At 49.3% G+C, this 25,461-nt stretch overlaps 3 protein-coding genes across 6 annotated transcripts in view; 1 reads left to right on the forward strand and 2 right to left on the reverse strand.

Annotated features, from left to right (window-relative positions):
* The window catches only part of SRRT (serrate, RNA effector molecule), a 37,779-nt gene extending 24,612 nt beyond the window's left edge, over nucleotides 1-13,167 (forward strand). For 2 of the 3 annotated variants that reach the window (XM_081835654.1, XM_081835653.1), the window contains exons 13-20: nucleotides 993-1,184; nucleotides 2,505-2,675; nucleotides 5,641-5,794; nucleotides 6,762-6,955; nucleotides 10,386-10,536; nucleotides 11,725-11,814; nucleotides 12,640-12,736; nucleotides 12,887-13,167. In XM_081835654.1, coding sequence (XP_081691780.1) covers nucleotides 993-1,184; nucleotides 2,505-2,675; nucleotides 5,641-5,794; nucleotides 6,762-6,955; nucleotides 10,386-10,536; nucleotides 11,725-11,814; nucleotides 12,640-12,736; nucleotides 12,887-12,962 — 1,125 coding nt within the window. In that variant the 3' untranslated portion in view covers nucleotides 12,963-13,167. Of the gene's footprint in view, nucleotides 1-992; nucleotides 1,185-2,504; nucleotides 2,676-5,640; nucleotides 5,795-6,761; nucleotides 6,980-7,171; nucleotides 7,193-10,385; nucleotides 10,537-11,724; nucleotides 11,815-12,639; nucleotides 12,737-12,886 lie in introns of those variants that run through there. The other variant, XM_081835655.1, reaches the window with a different exon arrangement.
* The window catches only part of TMEM203 (transmembrane protein 203), a 105,128-nt gene that overhangs the window by 964 nt on the left and 78,703 nt on the right, over nucleotides 1-25,461 (reverse strand). The gene's annotated exons all lie outside the window — the stretch shown is intronic.
* Nucleotides 13,321-23,498, reverse strand: LOC309326780 (acetylgalactosaminyl-O-glycosyl-glycoprotein beta-1,3-N-acetylglucosaminyltransferase-like). Of its 2 annotated transcripts, none has more exons than XM_081835786.1 (3): nucleotides 23,371-23,498; nucleotides 16,707-17,257; nucleotides 13,321-14,556 (listed from the first exon to the last, which is right to left on the reverse strand). In XM_081835786.1, exons 1-3 carry the CDS (start codon nucleotides 23,412-23,414, stop codon nucleotides 14,129-14,131), a joined length of 1,023 nt encoding a protein of 340 aa, XP_081691912.1. In that variant the 5' UTR covers nucleotides 23,415-23,498; the 3' UTR covers nucleotides 13,321-14,128. The 2 variants fall into 2 exon arrangements, with proteins under 2 accessions (XP_081691912.1, XP_081691913.1); XM_081835787.1 differs by having other exon boundaries at nucleotides 23,367-23,475.

Genomic DNA, 25,461 nt, shown 5'->3' on the forward strand with positions numbered 1-25,461 from the left:
AACAGAACTAAAAAGGAAGAATGCATTCAGGAAACCCGGAGGTCATAAACAGGAAGGAAGGAAGGGTAGAATTTACCATCTCTTTGTGAACACTCTTCCTGGCCCTTAAGATCTATCTAAAGATTAACAAATCACATCAAAGAAACTGCCTACTATCTTTTATGACCCAGGATGCCTGATGAAGCAACTGGCTTGTGTTTCAGAATGCCTGTCAGGCGTAGAAAATGGCCAGAAATGCAGAGGCTTGTGGGATTTGATCAGAAATTATTGTCAGTGACTTGAACCCAGTCAAAGCCATGCTTTCATAGCGGACACAATGCCTTGCTCCATATTTCATAATTCTTCATAGTAATCCCACCTGACCACTACAGACTACAACTCCCATCATCCCTGAGCTCTGGGCTTGCCAGCTAGGGGTGATGGGAGTTGTAGTTCAACAACATTGGGGGCCCACAGGTTGAGAAAGGCTGCCCTAGGGGGACCCTAAGAGGCGAGGGGGCAGTGGGGAGGGCACTGGGGGTGCAAAACGACTGTCAAATTTTGAGAAGCTTGTATCCCTGGAATCAAGTTCATCCGTTGTGTTGATGAACTGAATCGTTTTAACTGGATTTTGAATGAACTCTGCAGTTAATCTTTCCTGTTTTGAACTGCATCACGTTGTTATCTTCTTGAACATGCCGTGCAAACCACTTTTCTGAATAATGCTTTTTGTAGGGGGCAGTGGGGGGTGATGAAGGAGAGGCGAGGATGGCCCCCAAAAGTTTGGGAACTGCGAGAGACCAATCCCACCTCATCCTTCTCTTAAATTGTATATCCCGATCTGTAGGGTTTTTCCCCCCCTGGGGTAGAGAGGATAAACAATGCCTGTGTATTATTAAAATGCGATGCCTGGACACAACTGCCTGCCAGGAGCGGGGAGGGGGTCCCTCCCTGTTTCAGCAAGGTTTGGGGAGCTGTTCTGGCATTGACCATGCCCTCCGCCCTCTGCCCAGCTACGGGAATGCGAGCTGAGCCCCGGCGTCAACCGCGACCTGACCCGGCGCGTCAGGAACGTCAACGGCATCACGCAGCACAAGCAGATCTTGCGCAACGACATCAAGCTGGCGGCCAAGCTGATCCAGACGATGGATGACCGCACCCAGCTGTGGGGGGCCGGGGAGGCCCGCCCTGCCTCCGAAGTCTCGGTCAGTTCGGGGTGGGGGGTGGGGACTGTCTGGGAGGCGCTCGCAGCCCTTGGGTTTTTCTGCTCTTCGGATTTCTCTGTGCCTCGTCAGATGGCCCAGTGGGTCGAGCCTGCTGTACGCGATCCCCGGAAACTTAGCTGCGCTGCCTGCCTTGCCGAGGGTTGGACTAGATGACCCTGGGGGTCCCTTCCATGAAAAGGGCTGCGACTCCATGAAAAGGGCTCCCCTCGCAAGCCAGTTCTCAGCTGAATGTCTACGTATGATGCAGGAAGTCGCCTCTGTTCTTCTCGCACTTTGCTGAGCTGGTGTTTGTCCCGCTGCTTTGGACTACAATTCCCATCAGCCTCAGCTAGCATGGCTGATGGGAGTTGTAGCCCAAAGCAGCTGGCCAAAGCAGCTGGCCGGGCACCAGTTCAGGGAAAGTCTGCCCATAGAGAAACACAGTGGCTCAAGCGGATGGGTTGGTTGTTGGTGTTGTTGGTGTTGTTGGTTGTTGGTGTTGTTGTTGTTAATACCCTGCCCTCCCCAGCCAAGACCGGGCTCAGGGCGGCTAACACCCAATATAAAAACAAATTAATTGAAATACAACTTAAAAACAAGATTAAAACACAACATTAAAATATTAAAATACAGTGGTGCCCCGCAAGACGAACGCCTCGCAAGACGGAAAACCCGCTAGACGAAAGGGTTTTCTGTTTTGGAGGCGCTTCGCAAAACGAATTTCCCTATGGGCTTGCTTTGCAAGACGAAATGTCTTGCGAGTTCCTGCGGGTTTTTCCACCTTTTCCCCCCCTTTTCCTAAGCCGCTAAGCCGCTTATCAGCTGATCCGCTAAAAGCCACTAAATCGCTAATAGCGCTAATCCGCTAAGCTGTCAATGGGCTTGCTTCGCAAGATGAAAAAACCGCTATACGAAGAGCCTCACGGAACGGATTAATTTCGTCTTGCGAGGCACCACTGTATTATTAATACCCTGCCCTCCCCAGCCAAGACCAGGCTCAGGGCGGCTAACACCCAATATAAAAACAAATTAATTGAAATGCCACTTAAAAACAAGATTAAAACACAACATTAAAATATTAAAATACAGCCTCATTTCAATGGAAACTCAAATCAAAAACTTTTGGTGGGATGAAAACGTCCAGTCTTCACCAAGACTAACTTTCCAGACTGGTCCTGCATGGGCCAGAATTAAGCTAGGGAAGTTGGACCCATAGCCGTCGGAAGGAAGGCTTGGCCTTCTGCCTTTTAGAGAGGCGCTTACTCTTGGGAGCAAAGCTCACAGCGCTCCCTCTCTCTCTCTCTCTCTCTGCCACCCCAGAGCTTGCCTTCCCAGAACCCCATCTTGAAGAACATCACGGACTACCTGATAGAAGAGGTCAGCGCTGAGGAGGAGGAGCTGCTGGGCAAAAGCGGGGAGCCCTCCGAAGAGCCCCCCAAGGAAGGGAACCCCGCTGAGCTCAACGTGGAGAGGGACGAGAAGCTTGTCAAGGTGACTCTTACGTGAGAGCGGCTCGGTTTGAGGATGGGGGAGGTTGGGGGACTAGAGCTTTCATTTTTGGGAAGCTGGGGACCTAGGAAGCTGCCTTCTACCAAGTCAGACCACCAGGGTCCCTCCAGCTCAGTGCTGCCTTACACACTGGCCAATGGGACTTTCAATAGTGGGAGTGGTCCATACTCGCAAATCAATAATCAATACAGTGGTGCCTCGCAAGACGAAATTAATCCGTTCCGCGAGGCTCTTCGTATAGCGGTTTTTTCGTCTTGCGAAGCAAGCCCATCGACAGCTTAGCGGATTAGCGCTATTAGCGGTTTAGCGGCTTTTAGCGGATCAGCTGATAAGCGGCTTAGCGGCTTAGGAAAAGGGGGGGAAAGGGGGCGAGACCCGCAGGAACTCGCAAGACATTTCGTCTTGCGAAGCAAGCCCATAGGGAAATTCGTTTTGCGAAGCGCCTCCAAAACGGAAAACCCTTTCGTCTAGCGGGTTTTCCGTCTTGCGAGGCGTTCGTCTTGCGGGGCACCACTGTAGTAACAAAAACTAATCCATTCAAAGGTGTGTATTCTGACAAGGATTACAAACTCAAATAGAGATTACAAACTCTAACAGAGATTACAAACTTTAAACTCATAAAGATATGTATAACACAGTAATTCGTTACAGAATTAGAGATAAGAGTTTATGAGTAGAGATAAGTTTATGTTAGTCCATAGTCCGATTCGACGTGAAGGTCTTCGTTTCAATCATTACGAAGTCAGAAATCAGTTATGGATTAGAAGCCATTACAGGGCCCTGTTTCGATGTATCCACCTTCATCAACTGGAAGTATCAAATATTACATGAAAATACATTTAAATTCTAAATTATCATAAATTATCAAACAGTATTATATAACATTTGGTTCCTTACCTAATTTTAAAAAGGTTGTGTAAGTTTGAAGACTTTCGGATTAATATATCCTGTTATTGTCTACGTTTCTCAGGGATAACAACTGAAAATAATCAATATTAATAATAATCACATGTATTGAATCAAATTAAAAACTCTTAAGGCAGCAAATAATCATATGATTCCTCACCTGCGTGTGGGTAGATCAACGTGTATCTTGAGCTTTTCTGTGCGTTTTCAATTTGGAAGTGAACCTATTACCTTTTATATAGGGGTAGATGAGATCCCCTAGATCTTCTTAAAGGCATACAGTTCTAAAGTTCAGAGGACAGCTGCAGTTTAATTTGAGGTCTTAAAGAAACGATGTATAATCCTGATAGCTATTCAGACCCATAGGGGTCATGGTCTTAAGTAGATGGATGTACCGGGCTTCCTGTTGTAATAACAGTCTATTGATATCTCTCAGATTGAATGGGTCTACTCTAAGTTTCCAGGTAATGAAAAATACAAAATCATCTTCCTGGTGTTTCTGTTGTATGTAAAAAGGTAAAGGTACCCCTGCCCGTATGGGCCAGTCGTGTCCGACTCTAGGGTTGTGCGCCCATCTCACTTAAGAGGCCGGGGGGCAGCGCTGTCCGGAGACACTTCCGGGTCACATGGCCAGCGTGACGAAGCTGCTCTGGCGAGCCGGCACCAGCGCAGCACACGGAAACGCCGCTATAAAGCGGTACCTATTTATCTACTTGCACTTAAGGGTGCTTTCGAACTGCTAGGTGGGCAGGAGCAGGGACCGAACAACGGGAGCTCACCCCACCGCGGGGATTCGAACCGCCGACCATGCGATCGGCAAGTCCTAGGCACTGAGGTTTTACCCACAGCGCCACCCACGTCCCTATTCTGTTGTATGTAGTGTTCTACTAACGGGGCTTCTAATATCTTATTGCGGATTCGTGAGTGTCAGGGACTCAAGAGCGGGAGCACAGGGAAGGGAGGAGATGGAGAGCGAGGGGGAGCAATCCGAGGGCAGCGTAGGAGAAGATGACAGTAGCCCGAGAGATTCCATGAGCCTCTCCAGTGAATCAGAAGATTCACAGAAGGGGGCGCCGGTGGCCAGGGCAAGGGGGGCCCCAAGGGGGACACCCCAGGAGCAAGGGGCCAGCGGGGACTCCCAGAGCAGCAGTTGGAGATCAGGACCAGCTTCCCCACCAGAGCGTAGTGGGGGGGAGGAGTCCCAGGTATAGGGGCCAGCGTATTCACCACCAGCGAGAGAAGATGAGTCAGGGTTGACCACGCCTCCATCGGAGAGCGAGGGAACGGTCAAGAGGAAGGTTGCCGGCTGGGCGCGCGCGCCAAGTTCAAATGTACAGGCGAGCGGCACAGCAGGTAGCCCGGATAGGGAACCAGGTCCTAAAGCCCGCCGGAGGGATGGGCAAGAATCAGGGGAGTCAGCATCAGAAGAGTCCAGAAAGGGTGAAACCCCAGCGGGCAGGAGGGCCCAGAGGAGGAAGGAGCTAAGGAAGAGGTGGAGCAAGGCTAGAGTCTTAAACTGGTGTGGAAGGGGAGGAGATTCAGACGGAGCTTCGCCGGTCTAGGATTTAAGACGTAGAGCTGCGCGCTGCGGCTTTGAAATGGAAACTGAACTTCAATAAAGACTTCTGTACATAACGACAGCCTGGCGTTGGTCCTCTGTGAGCTGGGACCTAGGGGCAGCTCTGACAGTGAGCGATGTTCATTTATGTGTAATTTTATTGGTCTGGTACTCTTGCCAATGTACGGCTTCTTGCACGGATACATCCATACATATACACAGTTCTTGGTATTACAATTACTAAAATGTTCAATGCGGAACAGTCTATTCATTGACAAATTCCTTTACTTTGGAGTGCATATTTACAGATATTGCAATTTCTGCATTTGTGATGCCCCTTTAATGTTTCTGCTGGGTACAATTCGAGAGATCCATAAACTCCAGGGGCTGCTGTGAGCTCAGCCTCCCCCTCCACCCCCGGTGGGCTTCCCTTGCGGACCCCCCACCCACCCAGGGCCTACTTGCCTCCTTCCTTCCCTTCAGGTGCTGGACAAGCTGCTTCTATACCTGCGCATCGTCCACTCGGTCGACTACTACAACAATTCGGAGTACGTCAACGAGGATGAGATGCCCAACCGCTGCGGGATCATCCACGTGCGGGGGCCCATCCCCCCCAACCGGGTCACCCATGGAGAAGGTGGGCATCGTGTGTGTGTGTGAGAGAGAGAGAAGGAGAGAGAATCATCATCATCACTTTTACTTTGTGTACCGTCTTTCTATCTTACAATACCCCAAGGCAGTTTACAAGCTGAAGAAACAAAGAATGTACACCTTATAACAACAACAACAACAACAACAACAATTTACAGTGGTGCCTCGCAAGACGAAAGTAATTCGTTCCGCGAGTTGCTTCGTCTTGCGATTTTTTCGTCTTGCGGAGTGCGGATTCCCTGGGTATTAACGGTTTTATGAAAAAGGAAGCAAACCCACAAGACGTTTTCGTCTTGCGAAGCAAGCCCATAGGGAAATTCGTCTTGCGAAGCACCTCGAAAAACGGAAAACTCTTTCGTCTAGCGAGTTTTTCGCCTTGCGAGGCATTCGTCTTGTGGGGCACCACTGTATTATTTATACCCCGCCCATCTGGCTGGGTTTCCCCAGCCACTCTGGGCGGCTTCCAACAGAACACTAAAATACAATAACCTATTAAACATTAAAAGCTTCCCTAAAGAGGGCTGCCTTCAGGTGTCTTCTAAAAGTTTGGTGGTTGTTTTTCTCTTTGACATCTGGTGGGAGGGCGTTCCACAGGGCGGGTGCCACCACTGAGAAGGCCCTCTGCCTGGTTCCCTGTAACCTGGCTTCCTGTAGCAAGGGAACCGCCAGAAGGCCCTCGGCACTGGAACTTGTTGAGGATAACCATCTCTGCTTCTGGGAAGAAAGAGGTTCATTTGGGTGAGGAGACAGGGACTGGTACCCAGAACTCCTGGCTCCTCAGCTCACTTCAATACTATAAGAGTTGCCTTTCAAATGGCCCATCTAATTCGACATCCTTGTTCTCACAGTGGCCAGCCAGTTGCCCCCAAGGGAAACTCTTCTCCCTGTCCCAAATCTCCCAAGATGCAGCTTCCTTGGAGGCCCCACGAGCTCACTTTGCCCTCCCTTTACAGTGTCTGACTGGCAGAAGACCTTTGAGGAGAAGCTGACCCCCTTGTTCAGCGCCCGGGAGTTCCTCTCGGAGGAGGAGGCCCAGAAGATGGGCAAGAAGGACCCTGAGCAGGAGGTGGAGAAGTTCGTCACGGCCAACACCCAGGAGTTGGGGAAGGACAAGTGGTTGTGCCCCCTAAGTGGGAAGAAGTTCAAGGTGAGCCCCGTTTCCCAGCTTCAGGTCTGACCCGAGCAACGCTCCCTGATGCACATGCACAAATGCCCCTCTCCTCCCTCTCCAGACCCCCAGCTTAACACGAGCCTGCGGCATGATGCAGCAGCAAAAAAGGCTCATGCTATTCCAGGCTGCATCAACAGAAGTCTAGCGTCCCAAACAAGGGAAATCATAGTGCTGCTCTCTTCCGCCTTTCAGGTCTGACCAAGGGGAAGGCCATGCTCCCTGATGCACACGCACAAACGCCCCTCTCCTCCCTCTCCAGACCCCCAGCTTAACACGAGCCTGCGGCATGATGCAGCAGCAAAAAAGGCTCATGCTATTCCAGGCTGCATCAACAGAAGTCTAGCGTCCCAAACAAGGGAAATCATAGTGCTGCTCTCTTCCGCCTTTCAGGTCTGACCAAGGGGAAGGCCATGCTCCCTGATGCACACGCACAAACGCCCCTCTCCTCCCTCTCCAGACCCCCAGCTTAACACGAGCCTGCGGCATGATGCAGCAGCAAAAAAGGCTCATGCTATTCCAGGCTGCATCAACAGAAGTCTAGCGTCCCAAACAAGGGAAATCATAGTGCTGCTCTCTTCCGCCTTTCAGGTCTGACCAAGGGGAAGGCCATGCTCCCTGATGCACACGCACAAACGCCCCTCTCCTCCCTCTCCAGACCCCCAGCTTAACACGAGCCTGCGGCATGATGCAGCAGCAAAAAAGGCTCATGCTATTCCAGGCTGCATCAACAGAAGTCTAGCGTCCCAAACAAGGGAAATCATAGTGCTGCTCTCTTCCGCCTTTCAGGTCTGACCAAGGGGAAGGCCATGCTCCCTGATGCACACGCACAAACGCCCCTCTCCTCCCTCTCCAGACCCCCAGCTTAACACGAGCCTGCGGCATGATGCAGCAGCAAAAAAGGCTCATGCTATTCCAGGCTGCATCAACAGAAGTCTAGCGTCCCAAACAAGGGAAATCATAGTGCTGCTCTCTTCCGCCTTTCAGGTCTGACCAAGGGGAAGGCCATGCTCCCTGATGCACACGCACAAACGCCCCTCTCCTCCCTCTCCAGACCCCCAGCTTAACACGAGCCTGCGGCATGATGCAGCAGCAAAAAAGGCTCATGCTATTCCAGGCTGCATCAACAGAAGTCTAGCGTCCCAAACAAGGGAAATCATAGTGCTGCTCTCTTCCGCCTTTCAGGTCTGACCAAGGGGAAGGCCATGCTCCCTGATGCACACGCACAAACGCCCCTCTCCTCCCTCTCCAGACCCCCGGCTTAACACGAGCCTGCGGCATGATGCAGCAGCAAAAAAGGCTCATGCTCTTCCAGGCTACATCAACAGAAGTCTAGCATCCCGATCAAGGGAAGGCATAGTGCCACTGTATTCTGCCTTGGTCAGACCCCACCTGGAGTCCTGTGTCCAGTTCTGGGTGCCAGAATTTAAGGAGGTTATTGATAAAAATCATAATAATAAAATTATATTTATATCCCGCCCTCCCCAGCCGAAGCCGGGCTCAGAGTGGCTCACAACAATAAAAGTAACACAGCATTCTAAAATCAATTCATTCTAAAATCAATTCAAAATCAAATTAATGGCAACCATTGGGCTAGAGTTCTGTGAGGATTACAGAAGGAGGGGGTCAGACTGTGCCTTGGCCAAAGGCCTGGTGGAACAGCTCTGTCTTGCAGGCCCTGCGGAAAGATGTCAAGTCCCGCAGGGCCCTAGTCTCTTGTGACAGACCGTTCCACCAGATTGGGGCCACGGCCGAAAAAGCCCTGGCTCTGGTTGAGGCCAGCCTAACCTCCCTGTGGCCCGGGATCTCCAAGATGTTTTTGTTTGAAGACCATAAGGTCCTCTGTGGGACATAGAGGCGGTCCCATAGGTATGAGGGTCCTAGCTGTATAGGGCTTTAAAGGTTAAAACCAGCGCCTTAAACCTGATCCTGTACTCCACTCTGAGCCAGTGCAGCTGGTATAGCACCGGGTGAATGTGATCCCGCGGCGAGGACCCCGTAAGGAGTCTTGCCATGGCATTCTGCACCTGCTGGAGTTTCTGGGTCAGTCTCAAGGGCAGCCCCACGTAGAGTGAGTTACAATAGAAGCTGGAAGATGTGCAGAGGAGGGCAACTGAGATGATCAAGGGTCTGGAAAGCCTTAGGAGGAAGGAGTTGGGGATGTTTAGCCTGGAAAAGAGGAGACTGAGAGGGAAATGAGAGCCTTTCTCATCAAATACCTGAAGGCTGTTGCACGAGAAATGGAGCAAGCTGCTCCAGAGGACCTGAACCAAAGGCCTCAGATTGCACGAAGGGAGATATTCTGATTTAACCCTAGCAAGAACTTTTTGACAGTAAGAGATGTTTGACAGTGGAACGGGCTCCCTCGGAAGGGAGGCTTGTTGAAGGCTTATAAAGAGAAGATGGGTGGCCACCTGCCAGGGCTTCTTCAGGTGCGATTCCTGCATTGGGGTTGGGCTAGATGACACTCAGGGACTCCCTTTCTGACTCCCCGATTCCATTGCTCTCGTTCTTCTTTTAAAGAACTCGTTCTTCTTCTTTGACTTTTAAAGCCCTTCACGGCCTAGGATCCCCATACCTACAGGACCACCTCTCCCGATATGCCCCACGGAGGACCTTAAGGTCCATATATAGCAACACCCTAGAGGTCCCGGGCCCTAAGGAAGTCAGACTATCCTCCACCAGGACCAGGGCCTTCTCAGTGGTGGCTCCGACCTGGTGGAACTCTCTGTCACATGAGACCAGGGCCCTGATCTCTTTCCGCAGGGCCTGTAAGACAGAGTTGTTCCACCTTTGGCTCAGAATCAGTTTGATTCCCTCCCCCTCTTTCTTTTTCCTTTCTCCTCCTATGATGAGATTGCTCCCTAATTGTTTTAATATTGTATCTTAATCTTTTAAATTGTATTTTAATCAACTTGTTTTTATCATTGGTTGTTAGCCGCCCTGAGCTCGGTCTTGGCTGGGGAGGGCGGGGTATAAATAAATTATTATTATTATTATTATTATTATTATTATTATTATTATTATTATTACAGTGGTGCCTCGCAAGACGAAATTAATCCGTTCTGTGAGGCTCTTCGTCTAGCGGTTTTTTCGTCTTGCGAAGCAAGCCCATTGACAGCTTAGCGGATTAGCGCTATTAGCGGTTTAGCGGCTTTTAGCAGATCAGCTGATAAGCGGCTTAGCAGCTTAGGAAAGGGGGGGGAGGGGAAAAACCCCGCAGGAACTCGCAAGATATTTTCGTCTTGCGAAGCAAGCCCATAGGGAAATTCGTTTTGCGAAGCGCCTCCAAAACGGAAAACCCTTTCGTCTAGCGGGTTTTCCGTCTTGCGAGGCATTCGTCTTGCGGGGCACCACTGTATTATTATTATTATTATTATTATTATTATTATTATTATTATTCTCTCAGGGCCCAGAGTTTGTGCGCAAGCACATCTTCAACAAGCATGCGGAGAAGATTGAGGAGGTGAAGAAGGAGGTGTCCTTCTTCAACAACTTCCTCATGGACGCCAAGAGGCCTGCCCTGCCCGAACTCAAGCCCAACCAGCCCCCGGGACAAGGTAAGGAAGAGAGGGACAGGCAGAACAAGGGGGCTCAGCAAATGCACAGGGGTGCTTTTCGGAAGAGAACACACTTTTCATCTTGTCTCAAAGCCCAGAAACTTCCAAACATTCGGAGGCAGCCGTGCTTCTGAATCCCAGTTGCTGGAGAGTGGCTCTTGTGGTCCAGCTTGTTTCCCACAATATTTTTATATCGGGAGAGGTCACTCCGGGGCTCCTAATGCAGCAAAGACAATGCAGGAGGCAGCAGTTACGAGTTGCCGGTTTCTGCAGCCGCAGCAGGCGTTGCGATTCTCCAGCCGTTTGGCTTCACCTCTGGAGGCGCACTCCGTTGTCGATCAAGACAGATGTGTTGCCCACTGTCAATGTATTTATTCTTATATTCGTAAGGAAAAACCTCAAAGCGGTTTAAAAACCACAGTAAGATGCTGGATTACGGAGGGGGGTCCTGGCCTACTGCAGTGCTTTCTGTAGGGGTGCAGATATCCGGAGTGTGGGGGTCAGGTGGGATTGCTATGAGGAATGATGAAAAATGAAGCAAGCCACTGTGTCTGCAATGAAAGCATGGCGTTGACTGGGTTTGATTCAGTGACAGTAGTTTCTGATCAAATCCCACAAGCCTCTCCATTTCTGCAATTTGCTTTCTCTACACCTGACAGGCACGTATAAGCATTCTAAAACACAGGCCAGTAATTCATCAGGCATCCTCAGTACATAAAGATAGTAGGTCACTTTGATGTAGTTTAATATTTAGATAGACCTTAAGGGCCAGGAACTGATTTCACAAGGAGATGGCAAATACTGCCATCCTGTCTCTCCCGCTTATTCCTGTTTATGATCTCTGGGGTTTTGCTGAACGCATTCCTCCTTTTATTCCTCTTTTATTTACTCTGAACTACATATGCATGCTCAAGTAGGAAATAATTTCTTTGTAGTTAAAAGAATTTCTTCTGATCTGACTTTGTCCCACGTGGGGGTTTTGAAATGCTCAGAGGAAATCTGATTCTTACGAACGCTGTTTAAAAAGTTCTTTTGTGAATAAAACGACCTGGGCCAAGGGGTGGAGAGGAATTATTATACTCATTCCTCTCAGAGTCTTGCCGGTCAAGCCTCGTGTGTATTTTATTAATCAGAGTCCAATCCTTCCTTGTTTTGGGGAACACACCACTTTCCCTCTTCCTCTTGCAGGCTTGGCTCCAGGGCTGCCCTACCCTCCGCAGGCCCCCCAGGGATTGTTGCCCTACGGACAGCCCCGCCTGCCCATCTTGGGATACGGAGGTACGTAAAAGCTCCTGGCACAGCCCTGGCGAGGCCTCTCTACAAGGGGGCACCGGGGAGCAAGCAGCGCTGTTGCCCTGTTTAGTAGGGTTTGCAGGAAATGCTATTACACAGAGCATAGTCAAACTACGGAACTCCCTCCCACAGGAGGCAATAATGGCTGTCTACTGGGATGGCTTTACAAGAGGACTGGACGATTTCGTGTAGGAGAGGGCTATTCACAGCTACTGGCCGCAATGGCTCCGCTCTGCCTCCACGGTCAGAGGCAGCGATGCTGCTGACTACCAGTTTTTGGAAACCTCGAGAGCGGAGGGTGGCTCTTGGGTTCGAATCCTGCTTGTGGGTTTCTCATTGGGGCAAGTGGTTGGCCCCTGTGAGGACAGGATGTTGGACTAGTTGTTCGGCCTGGCTTTTGGCTTAGAATCAATTTGGTTTTTATCCTTTCTCCTCCTGTGATGAGGCTGCATTTTAATGTTTTAACGTTATATTTTAATCTTGTTTTTTAAGTTGCATTTCAGTCAACTTGTTTTTATTATTGGTTGTTAGCCGCCCTGAGCCCGGTCTTGGCTGGGGAGGGCGGGGTATAAATAAAATTTATTATTATTATTATTAGCCTGATACAGCCAGGCTCCTCTTTCTTTCTTATGAAAAACAAACACATTAATTTTTGTTTCGGAACAAACAGTTTAATAACATGTCTACTTAGAACGGCTTTATCAACTACAACAGAAACGAAAACCCTCCCAGCACTTTCCGAAGACACCCCAATAATAACACAGTGTGTCAGTTTCTGATTATCTCCCCCCCCCCTTTGGTCTCTCGCAGGGGGCCCTCCTTACCCGCCGACCCCGTACGCCGCTGGCAGGGGGAACTACGACACCTTCCGAGGGCAGGGCGGCTACCTGAACAAACCACGCAACAGGTAGGTGTTCGTGCATCTAATTGAAGCCAGAGCAGAGATGGGCCGCTGCAGACCCATTGTGGAGAGTTGTGGGGCTGTGCCTTACAGGGGGGTCAGAGAGGGCGCAGCCGGGCCCCAGCGCCCCCATCTCACCCCCAATTCTCTCTGCAGGATGGTGCGAGGTGACCCACGGGCCATAGTGGAGTACCGAGACTTGGACGCCCCAGAAGACGTCGATTTCTTTTGAGCCGGGAGTCGTCCTGCCAAGTTGGGTTTCAGTTCTGCCCCCCCCCCAGCTTTTTGTTTTTTTAAAAAATTAAGCCGCATATCCTGCTTGCCCCCCCCCCCCCCCGTGTGTTAGTCTCTCTTCCACACACCCCAAATGCTGTGTCCTTTTATGGGTATTCATGTTAACTTTTCCAACGAGATTTCAATAAACGTCCCTGTTTGAACACCGTTTCAGGGTGGCGTTCCTGGGTTTAGTTGGGTCGCCTATCTCGCCCTTTTAATTCCGGAGTTCTGCAAAAATTGACTCCCCCCCCCTTAAGGTAGGGGGTTGGCTGGGGGAGCTTTTTTTTTTGGCTCTGGGAGCCGAATCTCACAAGGCCAACTTCGACACGGGGAATGTGGGCAACCCACCTGTCCATCGTGATGTTGCCTGATTTGACAGGTCACCAGCCCCACCCCCCACCGAAATACCTTGCAAGGGCTGCGGAGCCTGAAAAGAGGAGGGGGCTTTCCAAGCTGCCCCCTCCTCTGACAAAAGATCAGCTCTTGCAAAGAGCTTCTTCCTGTTAGGATTTTATCTATCCGAGCTGCCCCAGCGAGTGGTACTGGGCAGGCAGGGAAAAATAAGCCTGTTTTTTGGGCAAGCAGGCATCACCTTTGACAGAGACAGCCTAGCAATGGGAGGAAAAATCTGGACCTGTCCGTTTTGGTGCCTGTTTTGTGACATTTGCAGCTTGGAAAACAGGACACAGGAACCCACAGCCAAACTGAGCAGGATTTGAACCCCTGTTCATCAGCCTGTCGATCAGGGGTTAAATCTCGCTGCTTCAGCAGTGGGGGCCCGTTCCTCACCAGGAGCAGGCACTTGCAGCAGTGCAGAATTGAACCCAGCCCCCCTCCACCATCAGGAGGGGGGGAATGGGACCAAAATGGGTCTTGACCAAAATGGATGATTCCTGGGTTATATCTGCTCCAAGTCCACTCTGAGGAGCAAAGGGAGGCTTGCGGGCTGCCGTAACGCCACTATTCAAACAGGGTAACTTTAAAGAACTCTGAACAAGAAGGCTATTAAACCGGCCAGCCCCTCCGTGGGGCGCACCCTAGACACCTGAGCGCAAACCATGAAACTGAGGTATGTACCTAACTCAAGTCCCATCCCCTTGGGGGTCGCCTAAAATGTTTGGCTCACTCCCAGAGCTCCTTCCACACTTCCTCCATCCTCTCCATCGAGACCCCGTGGACGGTCAGGGACTCCTTGTACGCTTCGGGCTCGTCCTTGGCGACCCCCCACACCTGGAAGCGCCCCTCGTGGCGAAGGGTGATACCGGCCGCCAAGGCCAGGAACCCCAAATACGGCTCGTCAAGAGGGAAGACGGGCAGCTGCAGGGAGACTCGGTAGAGCTCCGGGATCAAGGCTCCGGGCAGGATGGTTCCCCCCGCGATGAACGGCGGGTAGTGTTCCAGCGGGTAGAGGAGGCAGGGCACCGCAGCGTCTCCCACCCTCAGGACGGGCTCCTCGTTGGCCAGTTTCCCGTGGATGAAGTCTGAGGCTCTGGGGAGGTCCTTCAGGTACTGTGTCAGCTCAAAGGGGTTCACAAAGATGTCATCGTTGACTGCAACGGCAGGACGTAAGGGTTAGCGCTCGGTTTCCCGTTAGCACAGTTCCTACCATTGGGGTACTGTATTCTTTAACATCGTACCATTCCTGTATGTTTCCAAGCACATTTCAAAGTGTTAGTGCTGACCTTGAAAGCCCTAGGTAAAGGTAAAGGGGTAAAGGGACCCCTGACCATTAGGTCCAGTCATGGCCGACTCTGGGGTTGCGGCGCTCATCTCGCTTTACTGGCCGAGGGAGCCGGCGTACAGCTTCCGGGTCATGTGGCCAGCATGACTAAGCCGCTTCTGGCGAACCAGAGCAGTGCACGGAAACACCGTTTACTTTCCCGCCGGAGCGGTACCTATTTATCTACTTGCACTTTGACATGCTTTTGAACTGCTAGGTGGGCAGGAGCAGGGACCGAGCAACGGGAGCTCACCCCGTTGTGGGATTTGAACCGCCGACCTTCTGATCAGCAAGTCCTAGGCTCTGTGGTTTAACCCACAGCACCATCCACGTCCCCTTGAAAGCCCTAAACAGCCTCAAAGGCCCAGTGTACCTAAAGGAGCGTCTCCACCCCCATTGTTCTGCCCGGACACTGAGGTCCAGCTCCGAAGGCCTTCTGGCGGTTCCCTCGCTGTGAGAAGCCAAGTTACAGGGAACCAGGCAGAGGGCCTTCTCGGTAGTGGCACACACCCTGTGGAACTCCCTTTTCAGGGAAGCTTTTAATGTTTAATAGGTTATTGTATTTTAGTTAAACATTTTAGTTAAACAAACATTAAAATGTCACACATTAAAAACCTCCCTAAGCATGGCTGCCTTCAGATGTCTTCTAAATTTCTGGCAGTCGCAATGTTCCTCTTCTGCATCAATAACTGGATAAGGGTAAATGCACAATACCCCCAAAGGGAAAAAGGGAGTTCGTCAGTCGCGCATGTGCAGAAGCACTAAATCACGCTATGCGCAGAAGCGCCGAATCGCAACCCGCACGTGCCGTTGGTTGCAAACATGCCTCCTGCATGGATCGCGTTCGCAACCCAAGCGTCCACCGCAGTCTCAATGCTACAATTCTCGGGATTCTCCACTGAAAGAAAAGATAAAACCCCGAAAGAAACAGGTGTGTGGCCCCTCCTCACCCCCCCACCCCATAACTGTCAACCGTCCCTTACTTGGCGGGACAATCCCTTATCCCAGCGCCGTGTCCTGCTGCTGTCCCTTCTTGATGACGTCCCTTCAATTTCCCGGGTTTCAAAGGGAGCAGCTTCTCTCCCTCCCTGCCAGCCAGCCAGGGAGGAGGGAGGCTCCAACTGTGTTGCCTGGCCGCGTTGCTCACCCAATAAGGAGTCTGGGAACGACTGGGGGGTGGAGCTTGCAGGCCTGGTGCCAATCAAATCGGCCGCCTTGCCTGGGGACTCGCCTTTGCTCAGCGCTTCCCAGCGGAGAGGGGACGGGGGTTTTCCTTGCTGCATCCCCTTTGCCGGGTTGCTGCGCTGTGGGAACCACCGCTTGGGGCTTCGTTTGGCTGCTGGCTGGGCTTCCTGCCTTTGGCTCAGAGGGGCTCAAAAGCTGAGCATACCGTATTTTTCGCCCCTTAGGACACACCGCCCTATAGGACGCACCTAGGTTTTTTTGGGGGGGGAATAAAAAAAAAATTATTTCCCCCCCAGGCACGGGGCTGGCGCAGGGGAAACCCGAGCTTCCCCCGACCCCAGCCCCCAGAACAGCCTGCTATTCGCAAGCCTAGGGAGCTGCGCCGGTCTCCCCAGGCTTGCGGAGAGCCGTGCGAAGCCCAGGCACGCTCTTCAGCACGCCTGAGGCTTCGGAATGCAGGCAGCTCTGCGCAACCTTCAGGAGCCCGCGCGGCTTCGGGTCGGGCTCCTGAGGGTTGCACAGAGCTTCCTGAAGAGCGAGAGGGGTGGGTGCGCACCGACCCCTCTCACTCTCCAGGCTTCAGCGAAAGCCTGTATTCGCCCCATAAGACGCACACACATTTCCCCTTCATTTTTGGAGGGGAAAAAGTGCGTCCTATAGGGCGAAAAATACGGTACCTGTGCTTGGAAAATCCCTTATTTTGGCTGCTGATCCCTTATTTTCGAGGCTGCTGGTCCCTTATTTTCAAATCTGTAAGTTGACTGCTATGGCCCAACCTCACCTGTACCCACTCACCTTTGAAAACATAGGCCACCCCCTGGCAGTGGTTGTGGACCCACTGAAGCAAGCAGCGCTCCTTCAGGGACTGGTTTCGGGGCGACTCCCCAAAGTCCCACCAGAGGACGTCTCTGAACACTTGGATTTCCTGCAGCAGCGCCTGGGCCAGGCTGTCTTCGGAGGCCGTGGCCACCAGGAAGACGGGCTGGAGGAAGAAGCCGTCCATCGGCCTCTGCTGGGCCCAGGTGCGGCGCAGGATAGCTCTCCTTTCCCAGGATGCCGGGTGCGACTTGATGGCCAGGAGGAGCAATGGGGCAGGCCAGGGGCCGCGGCACCAGGCGTCTTCGGAGACCAGCTCCCGGCAACGATAGCGCTGCAGGTGCGGGTACAGGGCGAGATGGACGCCGAGGTCCAGCTGGAAGCGGCAGCTGCCCATCTGCAAGACGACGGACCTGCGGGTGGCGAAGACATTCTCCCAGTGGGTCAGGCCGATGTACAGGATGATGGAGACCAGGAGCCCCACTGCGACCCCCAGGTGGAGGGTCCTTCGGAAGGGGAGCTGTGGAAGCCTGCAGAGAGCCAGGAAACCATTCTTCAATACTTAGTTTCGTGGGACCACAAGGACCAGCTATTATTATTATTATTATTATTATTATTATTATTATTATTGATACAACAAGAAAAGAGAAAACACAAATACCAAATTTCACACAGGAATAACCATAGACACGTAATTTTCTTAAGAAACGATAAAATATACCATATTTTCCGCTCTATAAGACGCACCAGACCACAAGATGCACCTAGTTTTTGGAGGAGGAAAACAAGAAAAAAAATATTCTGAATCTCAGAAGCTAGAACAGCAAGAGGGATCGCTGCACAGTGAAAGCAGCGATCCCTCTTGCTGTTCTGGCTTCTGGGATAGCTGCGCAGCGTGCATTCACTCCATAAGACGCACACACATTTCCCCTTACTTTTTAGGAGGGGAAAAGTGAGTCTTATAGAGCAAAAAATATGGTAGCTCAGAGTGTAATATGAGCTCTTCCTCTTGCTCTTGTATAGAAATTACAGGAAGTCTTTGTCACTTGACTGCTGGAGTTTGAAGAGAGCAGTCATGTTTTCTGTAATGCTGCAAAGACAGAAATAAAGGCATGTAAACACATTTCTGTCTATCTCCTTTTCCCTGCCGGGGGAGCAGGAGGGAGGGGGGGTGTTCTTCCCACGTTTGGGAAGAATCGCCTATCGAGACCTAGCCTGGATCTTGCTGGGGAATGCAGCCAGGGAGGTCAATAGGAGACCAAGCCGGGTGCCTGGGAGTGTTGCCAGTTACTCCCGATAAAGGCTTGATTTCTGACAGGGCAACCCCCCCCCCAACCTATACATAAATTCCTGCAACAATATGGAAAGAAGCGGTTTAAGGCTTTGTAGGTCAAAACCAGCACTTTGAATTGGGCCCGGAAACTGATCAGTAGCCAGTGCAGTAGGGCCAGGATCGGTGCAATATGCTCAAACCGTCTTGTTCCAGTTTGCAACCAAATTCTGCACTAGCTAAAGTTTCTGAACTGTCTAGTCTGATAGGAATTTCAGAAATAGACTGGAAAGAGAAACTGCTGAATTACAACTTATCACCAAACTTAAAACCATGGAGAGACCTGGTCTGAACAAAGACATTGGATTCTTATCTCATTATACATGACAAAGCCATTTTTCACCTTCTCACCCCTTGCTTTTTCCTGTAAGACCTATTGCAGTCGTTAAGAGTCGTCAACAGGCTCATCACAGCTATCTGCCAATCACCCATTCCCACCACCCTTCTGAGTAATACCCCTCCCCACCTTCTCACTATATAGAAGGGTCTGGAAACTTCTGTTTCAGTGTATCTGAAGAAGTGTGCATGCACACGAAAGCTCATACCAAGAACTGACTTAGTTGGTCTTTAAGGTGCTACTGGAAGGAATTTGTTTTGTTTTGACTATGGCAGACCAACACGGCTACCTATCTGTAACAGGAATTTTATGGTCTTAGACATATGTTAAATGTTCATAAGTGTACCAACCAAGCACAAACATAGATCAGCACAGGAAGACCGACTTGGAACCATTTTGATTCACAAACTGTCCCAAACTGATCAAATGTTTTCTCTGCAAGGTCAAAGGAAAATGGAAAAGCCTCTCCATTGTCTTTTTGTTCACAAATCCTGTCTTAAGAGTAGGTCTGTGTATGAATAGGGTGAGCCTGTGATCTGGCCCAGGAACTAAGTATTTATCATTACAAAAGACTGGCCAGGCTCCCCAGGGTATCCAATCAAGTGAGCATTAACAGGTAACCTGCCAGACCAGCGATAAACAAGGACAGGAGAAAAACAACATTCAAATTTCTGTTTTAGACCGCCTTTTCTGTAATGTAGGTATGATGTATCTGAGGGGTGGTCTTAGGTTACACCCCTTCTGTGATGTATGTATGATGTTTCTGGGGGTGGTCTTGATCTACAGGGTGGCCATTTCAAAAGTCTTTATAAGGCCTTGCGCGCCATTATTCTAGGTTCCTCCTCCTCTCCTGCATGTGAGGGGAGACCCCGTTGCAACAGATCAATAAAGATCAGGCTTACTAGCTGCTTTGCTTCTCAGTATTCTCTGGTTGGCCTCTGTTATTTTCTCCTACCATTAGGGAACCTATGTAAGGACTCTATATGGGCTCTTGGATACCCTATAAGTGAAAAGGTCAATTTTTGTTTACAACACTAGCTCCATTGCATGTAAACCGACCCGGACTTTGCACTGGTCTTCAGAGTTAGGCCCTTCTCTGTGCGCCCTTTCCATGCAGCGACACATTTCAGCAGTGGCTCACACACCCCCCCCTTGTGGAATGGTCTCCCCAAAAGGTGGGTTACCTATGAGGAGATCCTAATGAAAACAGACAGAGGTTGGAAATTAAAGCCTTAGAATTGTATCAAGGATGTTTTAACAGGATGGCTGCAATTCCACCAAGTGAATGAATCATAGCATCATAGAATCCTAGAGTTGGAAGAGACCACAAGGGCCATTGAGTCCAACCCCCTGCCAAGCAGGAATCACCATCAGAGCACTCCGGACATATGGTTGTCAAGCCTCTGCTTAAAGACCTCCAAAGAAGGAGACTCCACCACACTCCTGGGCAGCAAATTCCACTGTCAAACAGCTCTTACTGTCAGGAAGTTCTTCCTAATGTTTAGGTGGAATCTTCTTTCTTGTAGTTTGGATCCATTGCTCCGTGTCCGCTTGTCTGGAGCAGCAGAAAACAACCTTTCTCCCTCCTCTATGTGACATCCTTTTATATATTTGAACATGGCTATCATATCACCCCTTAACCTCCTCTTCTCCAGGCTAAACATGCCCAGCTCCCTTAGCCGTTCCTCATAAGGCATCGTTTCCAGGCCTTTGACCATTTTGGTTGCCCTCCTCTGGACACGTTCCAGTTTGTCCGTGTCCTTCTTGAACTGTGGTGCCCAGAACTGGACACAGTACTCCAGGTGAGGTCTAACCAGAGCAGAATACAGTGGCACTATTACTTCCCTTGATCTAGATGCTATACTCCTATTGATGCAGCCCAGAATTGCATTGGCTTTTTTAGCTGCCGCTTCACACTGTTGGCTCATGTCAAGTTTGTGGTCAACCAAGACTCCTAGATCCTTTTCACATGTACTGCTCTCAAGCCAGGTGTCACCCATCTTGTATTTGTGCCTCTCATTTTTTTTGCCCAAGTGCAATACTTTACATTTCTCCCTGTTAAAATTCATCTTGTTTGTTTGGGCCCAGTTCTCTAATCTGTCAAGGTCGTTTTGAAGTGTGATCCTGTCCTCTGGGGTGTTAGCCACCCCTCCCAGTTTGGTGTCATCTGCAAATTTGATCAGGATGCCCTTCAGTCCATCATCCAAGTCGTTGATAAAGATGTTGAATAAGACCGGGCCCAAGACAGAACCCTGTGGCACCCCACTAGTCACTAGTAAATTATGTTGGAAATGTAAAGAGAAGGATGGCGATTTTTACCACATGTGGTGGTCATGTGAGAAATCAAAATCATTTTGGGAACTGATTTACAACGAATTGAAAAAGATGCTTAAATATACCTTCCCCCCAAAAAGCCGGAAACTTTTTTTGCTGGGCTTGATGGGAGAGGAAATTGGAAAAGCAGGTCTATTTATGTATGTGACGACTACTTTGTTTGCCCAAAAATGGAAAATACAGGAATTACCAGCGGTGGAGGAGTGGCAGTCGAGAATGATGGATTGCGCAAAACTAGAAAAAAAATAAACCTGCAAGATCCGAAACCAGGAGGAAGCAAAATTCCAAAGAGACTGGAGTAAATTTATGGATTATATAAATAATAACTGTAGAAATTTGAAGACACTAGTAGGACTGAAATAAATCTTACGATGTGGACTTGATAAAATAAGAAGAAATTGTGGGAAGTAGACTGAAATAGGAATGGAGGGAGGGAGGGAAGTCATTGCTTGGCAGAGTGATGGACAAGGAAGTGTGTGGATGATTGTTGAAATTGTATAGTTAAAGCTCTGGTTTTCCCAGTAGTGATATATGGAAGTTGGACCATAAAGAAGGCTGGTCGCCGAAGAATGGATGCTTTTGAATTCTGGTGCTGGAGGAGACTCTTGAGAGTCCCATGGACTGCAAGAAGATCCAACCTCTCCATTCTGAAGGAAATCAGCCCTGAGTGCTCCCTGGAAGGACAGATCCTGAAGCTGAGGCTCCAAGACTTTGGCCACCTCATGAGAAGAGAAGACTCCCTGGAAAAGACCCTGATGTTGGGAAAGATGGAGGGCGCAAGGAGAAGGGGACGACAGAGGACGAGATGGTGGGACAGTGTTCTCGAAGCGACCAGCATGAGTTTGACCAAACTGCGGGAGGCAGTGGAAGACAGGAGGGCCTGGCGTGCTCTGGTCCATGGGGTCACGAAGAGGCGGACACGACTAAACAACAACAACAAAATGGAAAATTAATTTTAAAAAAGCATTTGGGGGGGGAAAGGAATGCTCTCCCCAGGGAGGTTTTCCTGGCCCCTCTGTTATTTATTTATTTTTAGGCGCCAGGTGAAAACGTTCAACCAGGTCTTTTGGCTGAGTAATATTCTACAGCCGAAAAACCCAAAGCTGCATCCACAGGTGTCCAGAACAAGGACATAATCCTACCGTATTCTGCCCTGGTCAGACCCCACCTGGAGTCCTGTGTCCGGTTCTGGGCACCCCAATTTAAGGAGGACATGGACAAGCTGGAAGGTGGGCAGAGGAAGACAAATGAGATGATCAAGGGCCCAGAAACCAAACCTTATGACGAATGGTCGAAGAAGCTGGGTATATTTACCCTGGGAAAGAGGAGACTGAGAGGAGATATGAGAGCCAACTTCAAATATCTAAAGCGCTGTCACACGGAAAATGGAGCAAGCTTGATTTCTCCTGCTCCAGAGCGGAGGACCTGAACCAGTTGATTGAAATTGCAATAAAAGAGACTGACCAATAATTGCAGCCAGACAGGTTATAGCGAGTAACTAGAAAAATGCAGAAGAGCTAGGGGTGAACCAATGGAGGAATAAACTGAATCATATTATAATTTTAGAATACCTAACTGTGAAGATATATAGAATGAAAGGGTTTAAGGTCAGTGAGAAAGAGGAGGATTGGTTTGAGAAGATATTGAATTTATTTGAGTAGGTTTGAACAATTTGGGGCAATTAAAAATGTTAAAAGTGAAATAAACCTTGTGGAGGGAGGAGCGTTAAGGTACATAGAAGTGTACATTTGGTTAATTTGAATATGTTATTATTGAATATTATTGAATATGTATATTATTGAATATTTTATACCCAATATATCAGCCGCCTGGGGGATTTCACTTTTTGTGTTTTGGTGGTTGGTGTGTGTGTATATATATATATAGAGAGAGAGAGAGAGAGAGACGGAGAGAGAGAGATAGAGAGACCAAATATTAGGAAGGGCTTTCTGAGGTTGTTAAATCTTTTATTGGGTTTGAAATTGCTGGCTGGCTGCCTCGCTTCAACCCGAGATTGTATTATATACATTTTTACTGTTGATGTTTGTATTGTTAGATTCCTTTGACGTGTTTTACGGTCCTGGGGCCAGGGTGCAACCATGGGAACCCAGTATCAAAAACAGTTCAAAACAACTTACAACTGCAGATATATACACAGTCCTAAAAAGGTACATCTCGAGCGTCAAAGGCCCCAGGATGGAGAGCATTTATTTCATTGTGAAATCTCTTCCTGGGATGCACCCTGAAGCAATTTATCTCTCTATCTCATGCGCACGTTATCTGTGATTGCTTTCAGGAACCCAGATTTTATCGCAGGTGTAAAAACCATCTCAAACCCAACGAGATGCGGTCAGGGGTGAGATAAAAAAGAAATCTGCGGAGAGGAAGGCTTCTTGAGAGAGAAAATGAAGCAGATCATTTTGTAGGAACGGCTTCCGCTGATAAATCGGTTGCTTCTGCAAAGTTGCCAGAGTTAAACCCAGCCCAGATCCTGGCTGGGCCCACGACGTCCCTGCAAAGCGGTCCAGAGGCCTAACCTCTTCGTCAGACCTGCCTTGGCGAAAGCTGGGGACAGGGAAGCCCCTGCAAGAATTGCACCCCTTCTTTTGTCTCTGCACCCCACTCCCCCATTACCTACCTACCTGCCAGCAGCAAGCAGCATCTCCCTGAACTTCAGGGCAGCCATCTTTGTTGATTGCAGCAAATGGGGCCCAATCCTGCAAAGATCAGGCCTGGCTTGAGCCGTCGCGGTGCATCAACATGCAAAGCCCTGGATAGTGCGACAGGAATTCTGGGGACTTAGATATATGTTCAATGTCCATAAGTGTACCAGCCAAGCACGTACTTTGATCAGCACAGGAAGACCGACCTGAAACCATTTTTGATTCCCAAACTGACCAAATGTTTTCTCTGCAAGGTCAAGGAAAATGGAAAAGCCTCACCATTGCTTTTTTCGTTCATAAATCCTGTCGTAAGGGTATGTCTGTGTATGAATAGGGTGTGAGTCTGTGACCTGGCCCAGGAACTAAGTATTTGTCATTACAAAAGACTGGCCAGGCTCCCCAATCAAGTGAGCATTAACAGGTATCCTGCCAGACAGGAGATAAACAATGCAGTCAGATTTCTGCTGTAGATCACCCTTTCCGTGATGTATGTATGATGTTTCTGGGGTGGTCTTGATCTACAGGGTGGCAATTTCAAAAGTCTTTATAAGGCCTTGCGTGCCATTTTTCTGGGTTCCTCTTCCCTCCTGCGTGTGGTGACAGATCAATAAAGATCAGGCTTACTAGTTTATTTGCTTCTCAATATTCTCTGGTTGATCTCTGTTATTTTCTCCTACTAATAGGGAACCTACATAAGGACTCTATATGGGCTCCTGGATACCCCATAAGGGAAAAGGGCAATTTTTGTTGACAACAATAGCAATGCAGATATATTGTCAGAGGAATTTGGGAGGGTGTGTCTGATCCTGGCCCCTCAAACAGTCATTGCAACTTTTCCTTAGGGAAATCTCATTGAAATTGCTACGCACGACATACCCGCCAACATTTCTATGATTAAAATAGGGACATCCTATTCCATAATAATAAAAGCTCTTATATATATATATATATAATAATTGCTTTCGTAGATTTTCACGGGTACAGGAATGCAGGTTTTGGTGTCCTCGGGTGTCTTCCCGTGTAAAAGTTGGGGTGTCTAGGCGACGTTTCGACGAGGTCTCACTCGTCATCTTCAGGCTGGTGCTTTCGGCTTCTTGTTACTGGAACAGAGCAGGATCTCAGTGTTTGAGTTCCTATAAATACTGTAGAGGGGGTGTGGTGTATAGCCTCCAATGTTCTGGGCAGAGAGGAACTAGCCTGGGAACTTCCTCTCTGCCCAGAACATTGGAGGCTATACACCACACCCCCTCTACAGTATTTATAGGAACTCAAACACTGAGATCCTGCTCTGTTCCAGTAACAAGAAGCCGAAAGCACCAGCCTGAAGATGACGAGTGAGACCTCGTCGAAACGTCGCCTAGACACCCCAACTTTTACACGGGAAGACACCCGAGGACACCAAAACCTATATATATAATAAATATTCATAAATGCACCAACCAAGCACATACATCAATATATAAACCACATGTCTGAAACCCCACAGAAAGTCCTGAAACCATTTTGTCCCTCCCAAATTGACCTCAAACATTTCTCTGCAAGGTCGAAGGAAAATGGAAAAGCCTCCCCATTGTTTTTTTTGTTAATAAATCCTGTCTTAAGGGTATGTTTGTGTATGAATAGGGTGAGCCTGTGACCTGGCTCAGGAACTAAGTATCTGTCATTACAAAAGACTGGCCAGGCTCCCCAGGGTATCCAATCAAGTGAGCATTAAGAGGTAACCTGCCAGGCGGGAAATAAACAATGCACTCAGATTTCTGCTGTAGACCACCTTTTCTGTGATGTATGTCAGAACAAAATAAAAAAATTCCTTCCAGTAGCACCTTAAAGACCAACTAAGTTAGTTCTTGGTATGAGCTTTCGTGTGCATGCACACTTCTTCAGACTTTGGCTATTGCAGGAAAAAATTATGCCTAAACTGCGTGTTTCCAGTGGGGTGATGGGAGTTGTAGTCCGAAAACAGCTGGAGACCCAAGATTGGGAAACAGTTGTTTAGAGTGTGATAAGAATATTAAGGTCTTAGATATGTAATAAATGCAAACACGTACATAAATATATAAACCACATGTC

This window comes from Podarcis erhardii (assembly GCF_964252035.2).
Source record: "Podarcis erhardii genome assembly, chromosome: 13".
Classification (NCBI taxonomy): Eukaryota; Metazoa; Chordata; class Lepidosauria; order Squamata; family Lacertidae; genus Podarcis; species Podarcis erhardii.

Coding starts and splice junctions, on each gene's coding strand:
- LOC309326780 (XM_081835786.1), bottom strand. CDS start 23,414: ATGGCTGCCCTGAAGTTCAGGGAGATGCTGCTTGCTGCTGGCAG. Junction 17,258..23,370: donor ATGCTGCTTGCTGCTGGCAG/GTAGGTAGGTAA, acceptor GGCTCTCTGCAG/GCTTCCACAGCTCCCCTTCC. Junction 14,557..16,706: donor GGTGGCCTATGTTTTCAAAG/GTGAGTGGGTAC, acceptor CTGCCGTTGCAG/TCAACGATGACATCTTTGTG.